Consider the following 22,810-nt stretch of genomic DNA (forward strand, 5'->3'; position numbering starts at 1 on the left):
ATCCACCTCCATGTCACTAGACTCTATCCACCTCCATGTCACTAGACTCTATCCACCTCCATGTCACTAGACTCTATCCACCTCCATGTCACTAGACTCTATCCACCTCCATGTCACTAGACTCTATCCACCTCTGTCACTAGACTCTATCCACCTTCATGCCACTAGACTCTATCCACCTCCATGCCACTAGACTCTATCCACCTCCATGTCACTAGACTCTATCCACCTCCACGCCACTAGACTCTATCCACCTCCACGTCACTAGACTCTATCCACCTCCATGTCACTAAACTCTATACCACCTCCATGCCACTAGACTCTATCCACCTCCATGCCACTAGACTCTATCCACCTCCATGTCACTAAACTCTATCCACCTCCATGTCACTAAACTCTATCCACCTCCATGTCACTAGACTCTATCCACCTCCATGTCACTAGACTCTATCCACCTCCATGTCACTAGACTCTATCCACCTCCATGTCACTAACTCTATCCACCTCCATGTCACTAAACTCTATACCACCTCCATGCCACTAAACTCTATACCACCTCCATGCCACTAGACTCTATCCACCTCCATGTCACTAGACTCTATCCACCTCCATGTCACTAGACTCTATACCACCTCCATGTCACTAAACTCTATCCACCTCCATGTCACTAGACTCTATCCACCTCCATGTCACTAGACTCTATCCACCACCATGCCAGTAGACTCTATCCACCTCCATGCCACTAGACTCTATCCACCTCCATGCCAGTAGACTCTATCCACCTCCATGTCACTAGACTCTATCCACCTCCATGTCACTAGACTCTATCCACCTCCATGTCACTAGACTCTATCCACCACCATGCCTGTAGACTCTATCCACCTCCATGCCACTAGACTCTATCCACCTCCATGCCAGTAGACTCTATCCACCTCCATGCCACTAGACTCTATCCACCACCATGCCAGTAGACTCTATCCACCTCCATGTCACTAGACTCTATCCACCTCCATGCCAGTAGACTCTATCCACCTCCATGTCACTAGACTCTATACCTCCATGTCACTAGACTCTATACCTCCATGTCACTAGACTCTATACCACCATGTCACTAGACTCTATCCACCACCATGTCACTAGACTCTATACCACCATGTCACTAGACTCTATCCACCACCATGTCACGAGACTCTATCCACCTCCATGTCACTAGACTCTATCCACCTCCATGTCACTAGACTCTATCCACCACCATGCCAGTAGACTCTATCCACCTCCATGCCACTAGACTCTATCCACCTCCATGCCAGTAGACTCTATCCACCTCCATGTCACTAGACTCTATCCACCTCCATGTCACTAGACTCTATCCACCTCCATGTCACTAGACTCTATCCACCACCATGCCAGTAGACTCTATCCACCTCCATGCCACTAGACTCTATCCACCTCCATGCCAGTAGACTCTATCCACCTCCATGCCACTAGACTCTATCCACCACCATGCCAGTAGACTCTATCCACCTCCATGTCACTAGACTCTATCCACCTCCATGCCAGTAGACTCTATCCACCTCCATGTCACTAGACTCTATACCTCCATGTCACTAGACTCTATACCTCCATGTCACTAGACTCTATACCACCATGTCACTAGACTCTATCCACCACCATGTCACTAGACTCTATACCACCATGTCACTAGACTCTATCCACCACCATGTCACGAGACTCTATCCACCTCCATGTCACTAGACTCTATCCACCTCCATGTCACTAGACTCTATCCACCTCCATGTCACTAGACTCTATCCACCTCCATGTCACTAGACTCTATCCACCTCCATGTCACTAGACTCTATCCACCTCCATGTCACTAGACTCTATCCACCTCCATGTCACTAGACTCTATCCACCTCTGTCACTAGACTCTATCCACCTTCATGCCACTAGACTCTATCCACCTCCATGCCACTAGACTCTATCCACCTTCATGCCACTAGACTCTATCCACCTCCATGCCACTAGACTCTATCCACCTCCATGTCACTAGACTCTATCCACCTCCATGCCACTAGACTCTATCCACCTCCATGTCACTAGACTCTATCCACCTCCATGTCACTAAACTCTATACCACCTCCATGCCACTAGACTCTATCCACCTCCATGCCACTAGACTCTATCCACCTCCATGTCACTAAACTCTATCCACCTCCATGTCACTAAACTCTATCCACCTCCATGTCACTAGACTCTATCCACCTCCATGTCACTAGACTCTATCCACCTCCATGTCACTAGACTCTATCCACCTCCATGTCACTAGACTCTATCCACCTCCATGTCACTAAACTCTATACCACCTCCATGCCACTAAACTCTATACCACCTCCATGCCACTAGACTCTATCCACCTCCATGTCACTAGACTCTATCCACCTCCATGTCACTAGACTCTATACCACCTCCATGTCACTAAACTCTATCCACCTCCATGTCACTAGACTCTATCCACCTCCATGTCACTAGACTCTATACCACCTCCATGTCACTAAACTCTATCCACCACCATGCCAGTAGACTCTATCCACCTCCATGCCACTAGACTCTATCCACCTCCATGCCAGTAGACTCTATCCACCTCCATGTCACTAGACTCTATCCACCTCCATGTCACTAGACTCTATCCACCTCCATGTCACTAGACTCTATCCACCACCATGCCAGTAGACTCTATCCACCTCCATGCCACTAGACTCTATCCACCTCCATGCCAGTAGACTCTATCCACCTCCATGCCACTAGACTCTATCCACCACCATGCCAGTAGACTCTATCCACCTCCATGTCACTAGACTCTATCCACCTCCATGCCAGTAGACTCTATCCACCTCCATGTCACTAGACTCTATACCTCCATGTCACTAGACTCTATACCTCCATGTCACTAGACTCTATACCACCATGTCACTAGACTCTATCCACCACCATGTCACTAGACTCTATACCACCATGTCACTAGACTCTATCCACCACCATGTCACGAGACTCTATCCACCTCCATGTCACTAGACTCTATCCACCTCCATGTCACTAGACTCTATCCACCTCCATGTCACTAGACTCTATCCACCTCCATGTCACTAGACTCTATACCACCTCCATGTCACTAGACTCTATACCTCCATGTCACTAGACTCTATACCACCATGTCACTAGACTCTATCCACCACCATGTCACTAGACTCTATCCACCTCCATGTCACTAGACTCTATCCACCTCCATGTCACTAGACTCTATACCTCCATGTCACTAGACTCTATCCACCTCCATGTCACTACTCTATACCACCATGTCACTAGACTCTATCCACCTCCATGTCACTAGACTCTATCCACCTCCATGTCACTAGACTCTATCCACCTTCATGTCACTTGACTCTATACCACCTCCATGTCACTAGACTCTATCCACCTCCATGTCACTAGACTCTATCCACCTCCATGTCACTAGACTCTATCCACCTCCATGTCACTAGACTCTATCCACCTCCATGTCACTAGACTCTATCCACCTCCATGTCACTAGACTCTATCCACCTCCATGTCACTAGACTCTATCCACCTTCATGTCACTAAACTCTATCCACCTCCATGTCACTAGACTCTATCCACCTCCATGTCACTAGACTCTATCCACCTCCATGTCACTAGACTCTATCCACCTCCATGTCACTAGACTCTATCCACCTCCATGTCACTAGACTCTATCCACCTCCATGTCACTAGACTCTATCCACCTCCATGTCACTAGACTCTATCCACCTCCATGTCACTAGACTCTATCCACCTCCATGTCACTAGACTCTATACCTCCATGTCACTAGACTCTATCCACCTCCATGTCACTAGACTATATCCACCTCCATGTCACTAGACTCTATCCACCTCCATGTCACTAGACTCTATCCACCTCCATGTCACTAGACTCTATCCACCTCCATGTCACTAAACTCTATCCACCTCCATGTCACTAGACTCTATCCACCATGTCACTAGACTCTATCCACCTCCATGTCACTAGACTCTATCCACCTCCATGTCACTAGACTCTATCCACCTCCATGTCACTAGACTCTATACCTCCATGTCACTAGACTCTATCCACCTCCATGTCACTAGACTATATCCACCTCCATGTCACTAGACTCTATCCACCTCCATGTCACTAGACTCTATCCACCTCCATGTCACTAGACTCTATCCACCTCCATGTCACTAAACTCTATCCACCTCCATGTCACTAGACTCTATCCACCATGTCACTAGACTCTATCCACCTCCATGCCAGTAGACTCTATACCACCATGTCACTAGACTCTATCCACCTCCATGTCACTAGACTCTATCCACCTCCATGTCACTAGACTCTATCCACCTCCATGTCACTAGACTCTATCCACCTCCATGTCACTAGACTCTATCCACCTCCATGTCACTAGACTCTATCCACCTCCATGTCACTAGACTCTATCGACCTCCATGCCACTAGACTCTATCCACCTCCATGTCACTAACCTAATCAGGCTTTATCTCAGTAATATAGAGGCTTCCTCACCCCATAGCCTTGTTCTTATTTAGAATAATTAGACAGAGTCAGACAGAAAGTCCCTCTGACGGCTTCCACCAATTTATCTTTCAATGTCTTCTTGCATTATTGCAGGCGAGGGTAAGGATGCTAGTGGAGACTATTGAGATTCTCTCTCAGTTGTACTGAGTTCATTCATTGATATCTGTCTGGCTCTTTACTGACATCTATTGAGCAATTTAAGGCAATGCAGGAATGATTTCACAAACATTTCAAAACTGTGCACCCAGGACACGACAACTGCCATGATCAAATTGAGCTGGGTGAACTTGTAAATGTGAGGCAATAGGACTCTGGCTCCATTTTGAGAGAGTGGTAGTCATATGCTTTCTTCTAAGATTTGTCTTGGGAAGTATCTTGTTGATTATCATTGCACCTCTGTTCACAATATTTATTTCTGCTGCGTCTTATATTACCAAATATGGCTTTTGGTCAGCTTTCTCCCCTCCTCGCCCCTTTCTCCCCTCCTCTCCCCTTTCCCCCCTCCTCTCCCCTTTCTCCCCTCCTCTCTCCTTTCTCCCCTCCTCTCTCCCCTCCTCCCCTTTCTCCCCTCCTCTCTCCTTTCTCCCCTCTCCCCTTTCTCCCCTCTTCTCTCCTTTCTCCCCTCCTCTCCCCTTTCCCCCCTCCTCTCTCCTTTCTCCCCTCCTCTCTCCTTTCTCCCCTCCTCTCCCCTTTCCCCCCTCCTCTCTCCTTTCCCCCCTCCTCTCTCCTTTCTCCCATCCTCTCTCCTTTCCCCCCTCCTCTCTCCTTTCTCCCTTCCTCTCTCCTTTCTCCCCTCCTCCCCTCCTCTCCCCTTTCTCCCCTCCTCTCTCCTTTCTCCCCTCCTCTCCCCTTTCCCCCCTCCTCTCCCCTTTCCCCCCTCCTCTCCCCTTTCCCCCCTCCTCTCTCCTTTCTCCCCTCCTCTCTCCTTTCTCCCCTCCTCTCTCCTTTCTCCCCTCCTCTCCTTTCTCCCCTCCTCTCTCCTTTCTCCCCTCCTCTCTCCTTTCCCCCCTCCTCTCCCCTTTCTCCCCTCCTCTCCTTTCTCCCCTCCTCTCTCCTTTCTCCCGTCCTCTCTCATTTCCCCCCTCCTCTCCCCTTTCTACCCTCCTCCCCTCCTCTCCTTTTTCCCACCCTCCCCACCTCTGCCAAGTTCATTTGGGTGTCCGTTGAGTGCCAGAACGATATAGAGCCCAGCTCATGGTCACTGGCCAAACTCTGATGCTGTTCCTCTCCTCTCTTTTTCTTCCCTCTCTCCTCCTCCTCTCCAGTGTGTCCTTACATCCACTGTCCTTACTTTGTGACTGCCAGACACTATTCATGGTGCTTTACATCACCACATTCCCAGAGACAGTGGGTCTGTGTATCTCTGTCTGTCCTGTTCCTTAACCAAGGTCTCAGGGCTCAATAGAACCTAGTAACTGACACTAGGCACTTTGTCCTAGCGCCTCATTTATGCTATCCATATTATATATTATATATTCATAAACCTCTCTCTCCCCTCAGTTACCAAGATGGCCGCTTTGAAAGATTTTTTGAAAGCTGATGATATTCAGAAGGCCCTTGATGCAGTCAAAGGTGAGCACAAGTTTTCACTGTTGAAAACCAAACCAAATCTTTTGAAAATAATATAATATATATCTCTCCATTTCCTCTTCCCGTCTCCTCCCTCCCTCTCCTCCCTGTCCATGTGCATACCTGTCCGTGTGTATGTGTGTGCGTACCTGTCCGTGTGTATGTGTGTGTGCTTACCTGTCCGTGTGTGTGTGATGACCTGCCCATGTGTTTGTGTGCATACCTTTGCATGTGTGTGTATGTGTCTGTGTGTGTGCTTACCTGTCCATGTTTGTGTATGTGTGTGCATACCTGTCCGTGTGTGTGTGTGCATACCTTTGCGTGTGTGTGTACCTGTCCGTGCGTGTGCATCTGTGTGATGACCTGTCCGTGTGTGTGTGTGCGCTTACCTGTCCGTGTGTGTGTGCTTACCTGTCTGTGTGTGTGTGTATGTGTGTGTGTGCATACCTTTGCGTGTGTGTGTGCTCACCTGTCCGTGTGTGTGTGTGTGCATACCTTTGCGTGTGTGTATGTGTGCGTTTATCTGTCCATGTTTGTGTATGTGTGTATCTGTGTGATGACCTGTGTGTGTGTGTGTGTGTGTGTGTGTGTGTGTGTGTGTGTGTGTGTGTGTGTGTGTGTGTGTCCAGCGGAGGGTTCCTTCGACCATAAGAAGTTCTTTGCTCTGGTGGGCCTGAAGGCAATGACTCCTGACAATGTCAAGAAGGTGTTCCAGGCTATTGATGCTGACCAGAGTGGATTCATTGAGGAGGAGGAGCTCAAGTAAGAGGGAGAGAGATACACATAGACGGATACACACACACACACACACACACACACACACACACACACATAGACTCATACCAAATACGCACATGGACAGGTGTGCACACACACATATTCATCAGATGTGAATGTGTGGCTATTTTCCCATTTACAAGCTAGCATACCATTTAGAACGCATGCCCAATACAGGGTTGCAAAATTCCGGTAACTTTGCCAAAATGCCAAGATGTTCCAGAAATCCTGATTGGAAGATCCCTGGCGTCATGATGGAATAAGCAGTAAATCCAGGAATCGCCCAAACATGATATCTGGAAAACCTAGAAATTGTGGGGAAAGGAAACAGGATTTTGCAGTCCTAGCTTAATAAATTTTTTCTTCACGCTAAATCTCTGACCTCAGGTTCGTACTGAAGGGTTTTGCTGAGAACATCAGACACACACACAAACACACACACACGCAGCTCCTTAATCTTGACCCCTAACCTTTGAACTCTCTTCTACCTCAGGTTTGTGCTGAAGAGTTTCGCTGAGGACGGCAGAGACCTGACCGACGCAGAGACCAAAGCCTTCCTTAACGCCGCTGACAAGGACGGAGATGGAAAGATCGGCATCGACGGTGAGAGAGGTGGTAGGATGACAACGAAATGAAATCCTGACTCATTCCCAGAGGATCTTAATGTCGTCCTCTTCTTCTCTTTTCCAGAGTTTGAAGTCTTGGTCCATGAGGTGTAAAGAGCACCTCTAGTCTCCCCCTTTCTCCTCCCCCCCCCCCCCCCCCCCCCCCCCCATCACCCAAAAAGCACCATCCAGTCCAGGGTGAAGTTTCTCCTCCACACAGATCTAGGATCACCTTCCCCAATCCTCCCAACCTTAACCATTAGTCGGGGAAAAATGCCAACTGACCCAAGATCAGCGTCAAGGCTACTTCACCCTACTCCGCACCACGCAGGCCCGGTCTCTCTAACCAGAAACAGTACCAGAGACGTCCACCAGGGGGAGGTAGAGAGGGGACTCCCCAACAAGCACTACTGTATTTATTTGTATGTTTTTCTACCGCACCAACATACTGTATATATGTCCTGTTTTGATTTGAAAACATCATGACTGTCTCATTTTAAAAGAAAACCTTTCCTGTAGATATAATGTGCCAGACACCTTCCCTTTCCTCTCTAGCCGTCTATGGACCCTATGTCACCTTACCCAAATGGCACCCTAATCCCTTTATAGTGCACTACTTCCAGAGGGTGCCAAAAGGGAATAGGGAGCTATTTTTAATAGAGTGCCATTTTTGGGGGACTGAACCCATACAACCTGTGTCTCTCATTCTTTATTTTTTCCACCTCACACATACCTCACACGTACCCTCCTTCCGTTCCTTTCCTCCCTCCCTCATTTCCTCCTTCCTCTCTCGTCGGGTGATGAGATGTATAAATAAAGAGGTAGAGTGGTGAAGAGAGAGAAATTATTCAAAATAAGAAATACTAAGAAATAAAACACCTTGAGTAAAATGACTATTTTATTTGTTATTATTTAATGATTTAATATAAACTAGACTGGACACTAATATACTGTAGAACGAGGGATGCACAAATGAGACGATTCATTTAGATATTTTCAAAATTAAAGTATCTATTTCACAATAAAAGCATCCTAGATCGAACCATTAGTAAACCATTGGAAAATCTATCGAAACACACAAACAATGTGACAAAGTGCTATTCTTAAATCGGATAATAGTACAAATAAATAAATATATATTTTTACACGATTAGATGATCTACTTAATTTCTCTAAAAATAGACTCAATGTCAAACTCAAGGACATCAGCTTTTCTTGACGTCGACATCTCTGTGCTGATTGGTCAGTGGGTCCTCGGTGCTGATCTGTCATTGGTGGTTGTTGGTTTAAGCTTCACTGTCGCAAAGGGATTGGTTCCCCTGCAACAGATCAGGTGACAAGTAAAGAACTAGCATTCAACACGAATGACAAACATCACAGCAGGCACACACACACACACACACACTGACACACACACCTACCTGGGAAAGAGTAGGTTTTCTCCAGAAGCTCCAAGAGGTGATAATGATTCTGCTGTCCTCTCCGGGAAAGTAGGCTGGATTGGTCGAAAGTCAGCTGACCCCCTCCGGAACATTGTTGTTGGGTGAGGGGGTGGCGGGGGCGGAGGAGGAGGGGGCGGGAGCTCATTGTAGCCTTTCAGGCTATTTGTTCTCGTCACAATCTCTGGCTCCGCCCTCCTCTCAGGGAGGGGAGAGATTGGTCGGAAGTCGACGGAGGCCCTGCGAGTGGGTGTGGTAGGGGGCGCCACATCACCATAGGCCTTTTCTGATTGGCCCATGGAGGTGTCAGAGGGATCCAATAGGTTGTTCATGCTGTGGCTCTTCAAGGAAGTGCCACTGGAGGGTCAAAGGTCAGATATGATCATATTGATTGATTGATTGATTGATTGATTGATTGATTGATTGATTGACATACCTGGACCCCAAGAGGTTAGAGAACTCCTCAATAGAAGAAACATAAGCTGCTGGGAACCAGCCCTGGCTGTTGGAACAACAGAGACCAGAGGAATATTAGCAAACACAACACTATACTGGAACAGACAAGTTCCTAGATAAAGTCCACTGTTTTCCCAGCCAGCCAGCCAGCCAGCCAGCCAGCCAGCCAGCCAGCCACATAGGAATGAATGAATGATGGATGGATAAAGGAACAAACAAACAGACAAACAAAGGAATGAATCATAATGGTCCTTGCTGTTATCCACTGACCCCTATCATAGTCTGTTATCTACTGACCCCTATCATAGTCTGTTATCTACTGACCCCTATCACAGTCTGTTATCTACTGACTACTCATAGTCTGCACTCTACTGACCCCTACCATAGTCTGTTATCTACTGACCCCTATCAGTCTGCTCTCTACTGACCCCTACCATAGTCTGTTATCTACTGACCCCTATCAGTCTGTTATCTACTGACCCCTATCATAGTCTGTTATCCACTGACCCCTATCATAGTCTGTTATCTACTGACCCCTATCAGTCTGCTATCTACTGACCCCTATCATAGTCTGCTATCTACTGTCCCCTATCATAGTCTGTTATCTACTGACCCCTATCATAGTCTGTTATCTACTGACCCCTATCATAGTCTGTTATCTACTGACCCCTATCATAGTCTGTTATCTACTGACCCCTATCATAGTCTGCTCTCTACTGACCCCTATCATAGTCTGTTATCTACTGACCCCTATCATAGTCTGTTATCTACTGACCCCTATCATAGTCTGTTATCCACTGACCCCTATCATAGTCTGTTATCTACTGACCCCTATCATAGTCTGTTATCTACTGACCCCTATCATAGTCTGCTATCTACTGACCCCTTACAGTCTGTTATCTACTGACCCCTATCATAGTCTTCTATCCACTGTCCCCTACCGTAGGCTGCTATCCACTATCGCCTACCATAGTCTGCTATCCACTATCCCCTACCGTAGGCTGCTATCCACTATCGCCTACCATAGTCTGCTATCCACTATCGCCTACCATAGTCTGCTATAGGTGATAGTCACCTACCGTAGGCTGCTTTCCGTTCTCCCATACAGCCACCCATTCCTCGGCTCCTGGACCAACACGGTGACCATCTCTCCCCGGGTGAAGGGTAGCAGTTTGGGGTTGGAGGAGGGTGGGTGGGACACCAGGGCTCTCATGGTCCTACCCCCACCCAGACCCAGAGACTCACCCACTGAGGAGGAGCGGGATCGGCTGTGGAGGGGGGACGGGGCTGGGGGAGGAAGGGGGTAGAGAGGGTGATGGGGAAGGAGAAGAAAGAGAGACGGATGGAGAAAAGTTTATCCAATGAAAAATCCCCACGGTATCAACCAAAATATTTCCCTGCTATGCACTAAATGAATACAATAACACACGTGAGTAGTGTAGCTGATTGACTAAATATAACCCTGTTCTTTGGGGGTGCAGTGTAGTCATCACACCTCTAGAGGGCACTCTCCCCAGGGCCTGCTGTTCTCTCCTGGCCCAAGACATGTCTCTGTCCTCATCTACTGTCTGCAGCAGAGAGCTCACTGAGCCACACAGCTGAGGAGAGAGGGAGACAGGGGAAGGTTGATTGGTTGGGTGGAACTCTAACTTGTTCCTCCTGGTCAGGGTGGGTGGGGCTACGGGGTCTCTAACCTGTTCCTCCTGGTCAGGGTGGGTGGGGCTACGGGGTCTCTAACCTGTTCCTCCTGGTCAGGGTGGGTGGGGCTACGGGGTCTCTAACCTGTTCCTCCTGGTCAGGGTGGGTGGGGCTACGGGGTCTCTAACCTGTTCCTCCTGGTCAGGGTGGGTGGGGCTACGGGGTCTCTAACCTGTTCCTCCTGGTCAGGGTGGGTGGGGCTACGGGGCCTCTAACCTGTTCCTCCTGGTCAGGGTGGGTGGGGCTACGGGGCCTCTAACCTGTTCCTCCTGGTCAGGGTGGGTGGGGCTACGGGGTTTCTAACCTGTTCCTCCTGGTCAGGGTGGGTGGGGCTCTAACCTGTTCCTCCTGGTCAGGGTGGGTGGGGCTACGGGGTCTCTAACCTGTTCCTCCTGGTCAGGGTGGGTGAGGCTACGGGGTCTCTAACCTGTTCCTCCTGGTCAGGGTGGGTGGGGCCACGGGGCCTCTAACCTGTTCCTCCTGGTCAGGGTGGGTGGGGCTACGGGGCCTCTAACCTGTTCCTCCTGGTCAGTGTGGGTGGGGCTACGGGGCCTCTAACCTGTTCCTCCTGGTCAGGGTGGGTGGGGCTACGGGGCCTCTAACCTGTTCCTCCTGGTCAGGGTGGGTGGGGCTCTAACCTGTTCCTCCTGGTCAGGGTGGGTGGGGCTACGGGGTCTCTAACCTGTTCCTCCTGGTCAGGGTGGGTGGGGCTACGGGGTCTCTAACCTGTTCCTCCTGGTCAGGGTGGGTGGGGCTACGGGGTCTATAACCTGTTCCTCCAGTTAGGGTGGGTGGGGCTACGGGGTCTCTAACCTGTTCCTCCTGGTCAGGGTGGGTGGGGCTACGGGGTCTCTAACCTGTTCCTCCTGGTCAGGGTGGGTGGGGCTACGGGGTCTCTAACCTGTTCCTCCTGGTCAGAGTGGGTGGGGCTACGGGGTCTCTAACCTGTTCCTCCTGGTCAGGGTGGGTGGGGCTACGGGGTCTCTAACCTGTTCCTCCTGGTCAGGGTGGGTGGGGCTACGGGGTCTCTAACCTGTTCCTCCTGGTCAGGGTGGGTGGGGCTACGGGGTCTCTAACCTGTTCCTCCTGGTCAGAGTGGGTGGGGCTACGGGGTCTCTAACCTGTTCCTCCTGGTCAGGGTGGGTGGGGCTACGGGGTCTCTAACCTGTTCCTCCTGGTCAGAGTGGGTGGGGCTACGGGGTCTCTAACCTGTTCCTCCTGGTCAGGGTGGGTGGGGCTACGGGGTCTCTAACCTGTTCCTCCTGGTCAGGGTGGGTGGGGCTACGGGGTCTCTAACCTGTTCCTCCTGGTCAGGGTGGGTGGGGCTACGGGGTCTCTAACCTGTTCCTCCTGGTCAGGGTGGGTGGGGCTACGGGGCCTCTAACCAGTTCCTCCTGGTCAGGGTGGGTGGGGCTACGGGGTCTCTAACCTGTTCCTCCTGGTCAGAGTGGGTGGGGCTACGGGGTCTCTAACCTGTTCCTCCTGGTCAGGGTGGGTGGGGCTACGGGGTCTCTAACCTGTTCCTCCTGGTCAGGGTGGGTGGGGCTACGGGGTCTCTAACCTGTTCCTCCTGGTCAGGGTGGGTGGGGCTACGGGGCCTCTAACCTGTTCCTCCTGGTCAGGGTGGGTGGGGCTACGGGGTCTCTAACCTGTTCCTCCTGGTCAGGGTGGGTGGGGCTACGGGGTCTCTAACCTGTTCCTCCTGGTCAGGGTGGGTGGGGCTACGGGGTCTCTAACCTGTTCCTCCTGGTCAGGGTGGGTGGGGCTACGGGGTCTCTAACCTGTTCCTCCTGGTCAGGGTGGGTGGGGCTACGGGGTCTCTAACCTGTTCCTCCTGGTCAGGGTGGGTGGGGCTACGGGGTCTGGAGCCTCGTGTCTCGTTCACTTTCTCCTTCCATCCATCAGCCTTCTGCTGTAGGGAAGCCCCTGTCTGGGGGAGAGATGGGGACATTTCAGAACACTACCTGTGTGTGTGTGTGTGTGTGTGTGTGTGTGTGTGTGTGTGTGTGTGTGTCTGTGTGTACCTTGTTGATGAGGAAGAGCAGTGACTGTGTCAGTCCGCAGTGTTTCTCTGCCAGGAAGCGATACCTACAAATAACAACCGTCATCATAATAATAACGGTTCTAATAGTAATTGTGTTGGTAATGTATTAATAACGGTTCTAATAGTAATTGTTTTGGTAATGTATTAATAACGGTTCTAATAGTAATTGTGTTGGTAATGTATTAATAACGGTTCTAATAGTAATTGTGTTGGTAATGTATTAATAACGGTTCTAATAGTAATTGTGTTGGTAATGTATTAATAACGGTTCTAATAGTAATTGTGTTGGTAATGTATTAATAACGGTTCTAATAGTAATTGTTTTGGTAATGTATTAATAACGGTTCTAATAGTAATTGTGTTGGTAATGTATTAATAACGGTTCTAATAGTAATTGTGTTGGTAATGTATTAATAACGGTTCTACTAGTAATTGTGTTGGTAATGTATTAATAACGGTTCTACTAGTAATTGTGTTGGTAATGTATTAATAACGGTTCTAATAGTAATTGTGTTGGTAATGTATTAATAACGGTTCTAATAGTAATTGTGTTGGTTATGTATTAATAACGGTTCTAATAGTAATTGTGTTGGTAATGTATTAATAACGGTTCTAATAGTAATTGTTTTGGTAATGTATTAATAACGGTTCTAATAGTAATTGTGTTGGTAATGTATTAATAACGGTTCTAATAGTAATTGTGTTGGTAATGTATTAATAACGGTTCTAATAGTAATTGTGTTGGTAATGTATTAATAACGGTTCTAATAGTAATTGTGTTGGTAATGTATTAATAATGGTTCTAATAGTAATTGTGTTGGTAATGTATTAATAACGGTTCTAATAGTAATTGTGTTGGTAATGTATTAATAACGGTTCTACTAGTAATTGTGTTGGTAATGTATTAATAACGGTTCTAATAGTAATTGTGTTGGTAATGTATTATTAACGGTTCTAACAGTAATTGTGTTGGTAATGTATTAATAACGGTTCTAATAGTAATTGTGTTGGTAATGTATTAATAACGGTTCTAATAGTAATTGTGTTGGTAATGTATTAATAACGGTTCTACCAGTAATTGTGTTGGTAATGTATTAATAACGGTTCTACTAGTAATTGTGTTGGTAATGTATTAATAACGGTTCTAATAGTAATTGTGTTGGTAATGTATTAATAACGGTTCTAATAGTAATTGTGTTGGTAATGTATTAATAACGGTTCTAATAGTAATTGTTTTGGTAATGTATTAATAACGGTTCTAATAGTAATTGTGTTGGTAATGTATTATTAACGGTTCTAATAGTAATTGTGTTGGTAATGTATTAATAACGGTTCTAATAGTAATTGTGTTGGTAATGTATTATTAACGGTTCTAATAGTAATTGTGTTGGTAATGTATTAATAACGTTCTAATAGTAATTGTTTTGGTAATGTATTAATAACGGTTCTAATAGTAATTGTGTTGGTAATGTATTAATAACGGTTCTAATAGTAATTGGGTTGGTAATGTATTAATAACGGTTCTAATAGTAATTGTTTTGGTAATGTATTAATAATGGTAAAGACTGACCTCCTCTCCTCCTCCTTCATAATGTCATGTTGACTCTGTCTCAGGTACTGCATGTACTCACTGTGCTCCTAGAGAACACACACACACACACACACACACACACACACACACACACACACACACACACACACACACACACACACACACACACACACACACACACACACACACACACACAATTACTGTATGGAATGTGGTAGTGTTGGACAGTGTCTGATTTAACTGTAAGAAGGAGGGAGGGTTTGTGTGTCTTTATTATTTTATGTATTTAACTAGGCAAGTCAGTTCTTATTTACAATGACGGCCTACCAAAAGGCCAAAATACCTCCTGTGGGAATGGGGGCTGGGATTAAAAATAAAAATATAGGACAATACATCAGGCGAAGCAGCCACAAGTGTCAGTAAGAGTGTCCACATGATGTTGTGTGTGTGTGTGTGTGTGTGTGTGTGTGTGTGTGTGTGTGTGTGTGTGTGTGTACCAGTGAGTCTCTGAAGGCTCCTCTTCTCAGCTGTCTCTCCAGAGCTTCTGCCTGGTTCCTCACCTCCAGCTCATACACCCTGCGACTGCCCTGCGGAAGAGATACAGGAGTATGTGTTAGTACACACACACACACACACACACACACACACACACACACACACACACACCAGATACTCACGTCAATGTACTCTTCATCCAACTTGACATTCTTCTCCATGGCCTGTAAAACTTCTACCTGGAACCATCGAATCTGAAGGGGAAGAATTACAACGTTACACCCTAAGGGGGGAAGAAAAACAATGTTACACTCTATGGCAGTGTCCACACACATGCTGTGGATGGAAACAGTGGGGTGGACATATTGTAAATAAACATAGATAAATAGGTGGTATAAAGACACTAAATAGGATCAGGAACATATAGACATAGATGAAACAGATACTGACCACTCCCTCCATCTCAGCTGTGAGTCTTCTCTGCGTCTCAGATATCTGTACCAGGACATCTCCTGTGGATCACACATACACACATTAGTATCACCAATTAGCAATGACAATAGCATCTCATAGGGAATGAATGGGGCCGTGCATCAGAGCTAGCAACCTAGCCTTATTAGCACTGACAATAGCATCTCATGGGGAACGAATGGGGCCGTGCGTCAGAGCTAGCAACCTAGCCTTATTAGCACTGACAATAGCATCTCATGGGGAACGAATGGGGCCGTGCGTCAGAGCTAGCAACCTAGCCTTATTAGCACTGACAATAGCATCTCATGGGGAACGAATGGGGCCGTGCGTCAGAGCTAGCAACCTAGCCTTATTAGCACTGACAATAGCATCTCATGGGGAACGAATGGGGCCGTACGTCAGAGCTAGGCTAGCATGACAGTGTAGCTACAGCAGGTCAGCCAAGTGAGAAGGTCAGCGCAGCAGTGTGACCATGAAGAGAGGATCAGGTAGCTGCTTTGAATTATAGATGACAGTCTTTCAGCCGCACTCAATTCATTAGCTGGCCTACTGTGTGTGTGTGTGTGTGTGTGTGTGTGTGTGTGTGTGTGTGTGTGTGTGTGTGTGTGTGTGTGTGTGATCATTCCATCCTTACCTCTCAGTAAACTCTGTTCTTATTGCTATTTCTTGGCAGTCAACCACACCGCCTGCCACAACAACCTCAAAGTTACTCAAAGACGCTAAGAAGGAAGTTAAAGGTAGACTCAGCAAAATGACGTTGTCGTGAGCAGCACCATAGATATTGAGATGAGCAAGATGCAAGACTTGCAAGGCTCTCACAGTCACACACAGTATCTGCGCATGTGCACAGGTTCACATCACACTGTTCACAGCGTGGTAGCCAGGGCACCAAAACAGAGGAGAAGTTGATCCTCGCGCATCAACGCTCTTAGTTGTTGCAGAAATTGACCCACTATGCTATTGACTTTCTGCATCTAGGTCATATCGCTGAGTCTACCTTTAAAATAGCCCCAGTCTGTGCTTGGCCCATTGTAGCTGGTTCTATGGTACAATACAGTAGACAGACATACACACACACACACACTTACCAAGTGAGCGAGAGGAGAGTGTGTGAAGGGCCTGTTCTCCCATCTTCGCTACAGCACTAAAGTAGGCCTCACTGGTAACAGCCAAGGCTGCAACACACACACACACACACACACACATACCTGTTAGCATTATAGCTATTAACTCACAAGCCAAATAATGACACAAACCAAACCTTGTAATCATATCTTAACTGTCCCAAACAATTGATCCAATAAGTAAAACACCTGTGGTGATTGACACCTGATACAGGTAAGACTGGGTCCATAAATAGCCCAGTGGTTAGGTAACATCCATAGAGGTGGAAGGATGGCTCTGGATCGATAGCAGCTGTTTTAGCGTAGACATTGCCAATGAAGGTTTCCACCATTTTAAAGTCACAGAAGCCATCATGGCACAGATACAAAGATGAGCCCTCTTTATACATCTATGGGCAACAGGCCTTTATTTACCATGTTACATCTATCTACCTGCTAACTTCTACCTCGATGGGCAACAGGCCTTTATTTACCATGTTACATCTACCTGCTAACTTCTACCTCGATGGGCAACAGGCATCTGTTTACCATGTTACATCTACCTGCTAACTTCTACCTCGATGGGCAACAGGCCTTTATTTACCATGTTACATCTACCTGCTAACTTCTACCTCGATGGGCAACAGGCATCTGTTTACCATGTTACATCTACCTCAAATCAAAATCAAATCAAATTTATTTTATATAGCCCTTCGTACATCAGCTGATATCTCAAAGTGCTGTACAGAAACCCAGCCTAAAACCCCAAACAGCAAGCAATGCAGGTGAAGAAGCACGGTGGCTAGGAAAAACTCCCTAGAAAGGCCAAAACCTAGGAAGAAACCTAGAGAGGAACCAGGCTATGTGGGGTGGCCAGTCCTCTTCTGGCTGTGCCGGGTGGAGATTATAACAAAACATGGTCAAGATGTTCAAATGTTCATAAATGACCAGCATGGTCGAATAATAATAAGGCAGAATAGTTGAAACTGGAGCAGCAGCACAGTCAGGTGGACTGGGGACAGCAAGGAGTCATCATGTCAGGTATTCCTGGGGCATGGTCCTAGGGCTCAGGTCCTCCGAGAGAGAGAAAGAAAGAGAGAATTAGAGAGAGCATATGTGGGATGGCCAGTCCTCTTCTGGCTGTGCCGGGTGGAGATTATAACAGAACATGGCCAAGATGTTCAAATGTTCATAAATGATCAGCATGGTCGAATAATAATAAGGCAGAACAGTTGAAACTGGAGCAGCAGCACAGCCAGGTGGACTGGGGACAGCAAGGAGTCATCATGTCAGGTAGTCCTGGGGCATGGTCCTAGGGCTCAGGTCCTCCGAGAGAGAGAAAGAGAGAAGGAGAGAATTAGAGAACGCACACTTAGATTCACACAGGACACCGAATAGGACAGGAGAAGTACTCCAGATATAACAAACTGACCCTAGCCCCCCGACACATAAACTACTGCAGCATAAATACTGGAGGCTGAGACAGGAGGGGTCAGGAGACACTGTGGCCCACTCCGAGGACACCCCCGGACAGGGCCAAACAGGAAGGATATAACCCCACCCACTTTGCCAAAGCACAGCCCCCACACCACTAGAGGGATATCTTCAACCACCAACTTACCATCCTGAGACAAGGCTGAGTATAGCCCACAAAGACCTCCGCCACGGCACAACTTAAGGGGGGGGGGGGGGGGCGCCAACCCAGACAGGATGACCACATCAGTGACTCAACCCACTCAGGTGACGCACCTCCTCCAGGGACGGCATGAGAGAGCCCCAGTAAAGCCAGTGACTCAGCCCCTGTAATAGGGTTAGAGGCAGAGAATCCCAGTGGAAAGAGGGGAACCGGCCAGGCAGAGACAGCAAGGGTGGTTCGTTGCTCCAGAGCCTTTCCGTTCACCCTCCCACTCCTGGGCCAGACTACACTCAATCATATGACCCACTGAAGAGATGAGTCTTCAGTAGAGACTTAAAGGTTGAGACCGAGTTTGCGTCTCTGACATGGGTAGGCAGACCGTTCCATAAAAATGGAGCTCTATAGGAGAAAGCCCTGCCTCCAGCTGTTTGCTTAAAAATTCTAGGGACAATTAGGAGGCCTGCGTCTTGTGACCGTAGCGTACGTGTAGGTATGTACGGCAGGACCAAATCAGAGAGATAGATAGGAGCAAGCCCATGTAATGCTTTGTAGGTTAGCAGTAAAACCTTGAAATCAGCCCTTGCTTTGACAGGAAGCCAGTGTAGAGAGGCTAGCACTGGAGTAATATGATCAAATTTTTTGGTTCTAGTCAGGATTCTAGCAGCCGTATTTAGCACTAACTGAAGTTTATTTAGTGCTTTATCCGGGTAGCCGGAAAGTAGAGCATTGCAGTAGTCTAACCTGGAAGTGACAAAAGCATGGATTAATTTTTCTGCATCATTTTTGGACAGAAAGTTCCTGATTTTTGCAATGTTTCGTAGATGGAAAAAAGCTGTCCTTGAAATGGTCTTGATATGTTCTTCAAAAGAGAGATCAGGGTCCAGAGTAACGCCGAGGTCCTTCACAGTTTTATTTGAGACGACTGTACAACCATTAAGAGTAATTGTCAGATTCAACAGAAGATCTCTTTGTTTCTTGGGACCTAGAACAAGCATCTCTGTTTTGTCCGAGTTTAAAAGTAGAAAGTTTGCAGCCATCCACTTCCTTATGTCTGAAACACATTCTTCTAGCAAGGGTAATTTTGGGGCTTCACCATGTTTAATTGAAATGTACAGCTGTGTGTCATCTGCATAGCAGTGAAAGTTAACATTATGTTTTCGAATAACATCCCCAAGAGGTAAAATATATAGTGAAAACAAAAGTGGTCCTAAAACGGAACCTTGAGGAACACCGAAATTTACAGTTGATTTGTCAGAGGACAGACCATTCACAGAGACAAACTGATATCTTTCCGACAGATAAGATCTAAACCAGGCCAGAACTTGTCCGTGTAGACCAATTTGGGTTTCCTACCTTTATCTACCTGCTAACTTCTACCTCGATGGGCAACAGGCCTTTATTTACCATGTTACATCTACCTGCTAACTTCTACCTCGATGGGCAACAGGCCTTTATTTACCATGTTACATCTACCTGCTAACTTCTACCTCGATGGGCAACAGGCATCTGTTTACCATGTTACATCTACCTGCTAACTTCTACCTCGATGGGCAACAGGCATCTGTTTACCATGTTAGCTGACCTAACTAGCTGACCTGCTATCTTCTACCTCTATGGGAAACAGGCCTGGCTTTACCATGTTACAACTACCTGCTAACGCCTGTCTTTACCATGTTAAATCTACCTGCTAACTATCTGACCTGTGATAGATGCCTTGTACTGTTTATATCAGTCAGAGGAAGGACGCTGACATCATGTTAGCCCAACTAGGTCTAGGGAACTTGTCAGAGGAAGGACGCTGACATCATGTAAGCCCAACTAGGTCTAGGGAACTTGTCAGAGGAAGGACGCTGACATCATGTTAGCCCAACTAGGTCTAGGGAACTTGTCAGAGGAAGGACGCTGACATCATGTTAGCCCAACTAGGTCTAGGGAACTTGTCAGGGGGATGACCCCCACACACACAATGACACAAATGCATACTTATGTATTAACTTTCACACACACTCACTCATATACACACACACCTTGGAAAGCCTTGACATAGCTGTTTCCTAATGTAACTAGCGTCTGTAGGCCTGGGTTGAACTGTTCCATCAGGTTCTATGGAAGAGAACACAGAACAAACAAACATTGAATAATGGCCAAAACTAAATGCCTTGTGTTTAGTAGGGCTTACAAGTGGTTGTATATTTAATCAATAAGGCCCAAAGGGGTGTGGTATATGGCCGATATACCACGGCTAAGGGCTGTTCTTAGCTCGACGCAATGTGGAGTGGCTGGATACAGCCCTTAGCCGTGGTATATTGGCCATATACAGTGGGCTCCAAAATGACTGGCACCCCTGACTGGCAATGCACAAACAATACTTTAAAAAATATAAATAATATCATTATAGAGATAAACTCAAAATACCAACATGTGAGAAATACTGTGCTTTATTAATATTTCAATGGAACCAACAAAAATCAAACAATTATTTAACACAAAATACATTTGACCAAAATCAAGGTTTCATAATTATTGGCACTCCTCATTTAGTACTTAGCGCCACCACCTCTGGCAAGGATAAGTCTTTTCCTGTGATGTTTGACAAGGTTAAGGAACACATCTGGAGGGATTTTGGACCATTCCTCTATGCAGATCCTTTCAAGATCCTTCACATTCTTGGGTTTGCGCTTATCAACTGCCCTGTTCCACTCAGTCCACAGGGTTTAGATTGGATTGAGGTCCGGCGACTGAGATGGCCCTGGCAGAACATTGACTTCGTTGTCACAGAACCATTTCTGTGTGGATCTTGAGGAATGTTTCAGGTAATTGTCTTGTTGGAAAGTCCATCTACGGCCAAGTCCCAGCCTTCTGGCAGAGGCAACCAGATTGTCAGCCAAAATTGCCTGATACTTGGCGGAATTCATTATGCCATCAATCTTAACCAGTGCCCCTGGACCACTGGAATTAAAACAGCCCCAAAACATCACTTAAATAAGTGGAATTTAATTTGTGGTTTAATTTTGGTTGATGTTACTTACAACAATCTTTAAGGGTGCCATTCATTGTGAAACCTTGATTTGGAGGACATTGATTTTTAATTAAATCAATCAATTATTTTGGTGGGTTCCATTGAAACATTAATAAAGTACAGTATTTCTCACATGTTGGTATTTTGAGTTTATCGCTATAATTATATTGTTTATATTTGTTTAAGCATTGTTTGTGCATTGCCAGTCAGGGGTGCCAGTAATTTTGGAGCCCACTGTATCACAAATCAAATTTTTATTTGTCACACATACACATGGTTAGCAGATGTTAATGCGAGTGTAGCGAAATGCTCACAAACACCAAGGTGCCTTACTGCTATTATAAACTGGTTACTAACATAATTAGAGCAGTAGAAATAAAAGTTGTCATATCCTGGTATATGGACTGATATACAACGGCTGTCAGCCAATCAGAATTCAGTGCTCGAACCACCCTGTAAAATGTTTTTTGAAAAGTTTTGTACATTTTTCCCCCAATACACCCACATTTAGAGTATTATTGGAGGGTGGAAGATGGGGGTAGATTACTGCCAATACTCTATTTACAACATTTCAATAATCTAACCCCATAGTATTAGCCTACCATAAAATATTTACTTACCGCGTACACAGACAATGTAGACCTATGTAACTGATCACTGTTCGCCCCCGACATAGTAACCGCTTCGATTTCCACAAAACAAAAACGGAATAATTAGGATTTTACATACATGAATAAACTATTCTCTTTACACTCCAGAGTACTAGTTGAAAGTTAAGAAATAAAACAATTTAGTTGGTAGTAGGCTAGCTAGGTACTAATCAGCGTATTCAGTTACAGGCTTCTTTTCTTTTGATAGTGAAAGTCACCTTGGCTATTAACCCACTCCTCCTTCTGCCTCGTTGTTCCCTTGTTCTTTCTGCCACCAACAACAACCTGTTGTGATAGCTCCTTTCTCTCGCTCCCTCTTTCTCCCATTCGTTAATCAGCCTCTTCATCCCTGCATCATACGCCAATTTTACAGAGGGAAGGAAAGAAAGAGACACCGATACGGCCGGGTCAGCTGAATTATAGATGGATGGATCAGAGTGAAAGGATGGAAACATGCCCTGTTCCAACTCAGCCACCACCACAGGGAGGGACGTAGGTAGGTAGGCTCACACTCGGAGCACTACATGTAGCATTAGATTACGGTAATAATAAAAAAATACACTTGTAGGACACATTTCCTGTGCATAAGGTAAAGACGAAACTAAAAACTATACCTCAAAATGTAGAAAAACATCACACTACCTGTAGGCATAGCAACAGAGA

General features: G+C 46.5%; 2 protein-coding genes across 5 annotated transcripts in view; one reads left to right on the plus strand and one right to left on the minus strand.

The window, feature by feature from the left end:
* The window catches only part of LOC110486805 (parvalbumin alpha), a 65,258-nt gene extending 56,781 nt beyond the window's left edge, over window positions 1-8,477 (plus strand). For all 3 annotated transcript variants that reach the window (XM_036949107.1, XM_036949108.1, XM_036949106.1), the window contains exons 2-5: window positions 6,134-6,205; window positions 6,832-6,964; window positions 7,473-7,582; window positions 7,670-8,477. In XM_036949107.1, coding sequence (XP_036805002.1) covers window positions 6,142-6,205; window positions 6,832-6,964; window positions 7,473-7,582; window positions 7,670-7,698 — 336 coding nt within the window. In that variant the 5' untranslated portion in view covers window positions 6,134-6,141 and the 3' untranslated portion in view covers window positions 7,699-8,477. The remainder of the gene's footprint in view (window positions 1-6,133; window positions 6,206-6,831; window positions 6,965-7,472; window positions 7,583-7,669) is intronic.
* A 79-nt stretch (window positions 8,478-8,556) lies between these two features.
* Window positions 8,557-22,651, minus strand: LOC110515368 (brain-specific angiogenesis inhibitor 1-associated protein 2-like protein 2). Of its 2 annotated transcripts, XM_036949103.1 has the most exons (15): window positions 22,366-22,649; window positions 22,118-22,179; window positions 20,506-20,581; window positions 16,828-16,914; window positions 15,719-15,780; window positions 15,451-15,522; window positions 15,271-15,360; window positions 14,792-14,859; window positions 13,202-13,265; window positions 13,003-13,107; window positions 10,975-11,077; window positions 10,559-10,766; window positions 9,460-9,525; window positions 9,006-9,380; window positions 8,557-8,903 (listed from the first exon to the last, which is right to left on the minus strand). In XM_036949103.1, the coding sequence occupies exons 1-15, from the start codon at window positions 22,472-22,474 to the stop codon at window positions 8,828-8,830; spliced, it is 1,623 nt and encodes a 540-aa protein (XP_036804998.1). In that variant the 5' UTR covers window positions 22,475-22,649; the 3' UTR covers window positions 8,557-8,827. The 2 variants fall into 2 exon arrangements, with proteins under 2 accessions (XP_036804998.1, XP_036804999.1); XM_036949104.1 differs by having other exon boundaries at window positions 22,118-22,651.
* Between the last annotated feature and the right edge of the window lie 159 nt (window positions 22,652-22,810).

The sequence above is a fragment of the Oncorhynchus mykiss genome, chromosome 17 (genome assembly GCF_013265735.2).
Source record: "Oncorhynchus mykiss isolate Arlee chromosome 17, USDA_OmykA_1.1, whole genome shotgun sequence".
NCBI classification, from domain to species: Eukaryota; Metazoa; Chordata; class Actinopteri; order Salmoniformes; family Salmonidae; genus Oncorhynchus; species Oncorhynchus mykiss.

Coding starts and splice junctions, on each gene's coding strand:
- LOC110515368 (XM_036949103.1), bottom strand. CDS start 22,474: ATGGGAGAAAGAGGGAGCGAGAGAAAGGAGCTATCACAACAGGTTGTT. Junction 15,523..15,718: donor CAGCTGAGATGGAGGGAGTG/GTCAGTATCTGT, acceptor CTTCCCCTTCAG/ATTCGATGGTTCCAGGTAGA. Junction 13,266..14,791: donor ATGAAGGAGGAGGAGAGGAG/GTCAGTCTTTAC, acceptor TGTTATTTGTAG/GTATCGCTTCCTGGCAGAGA.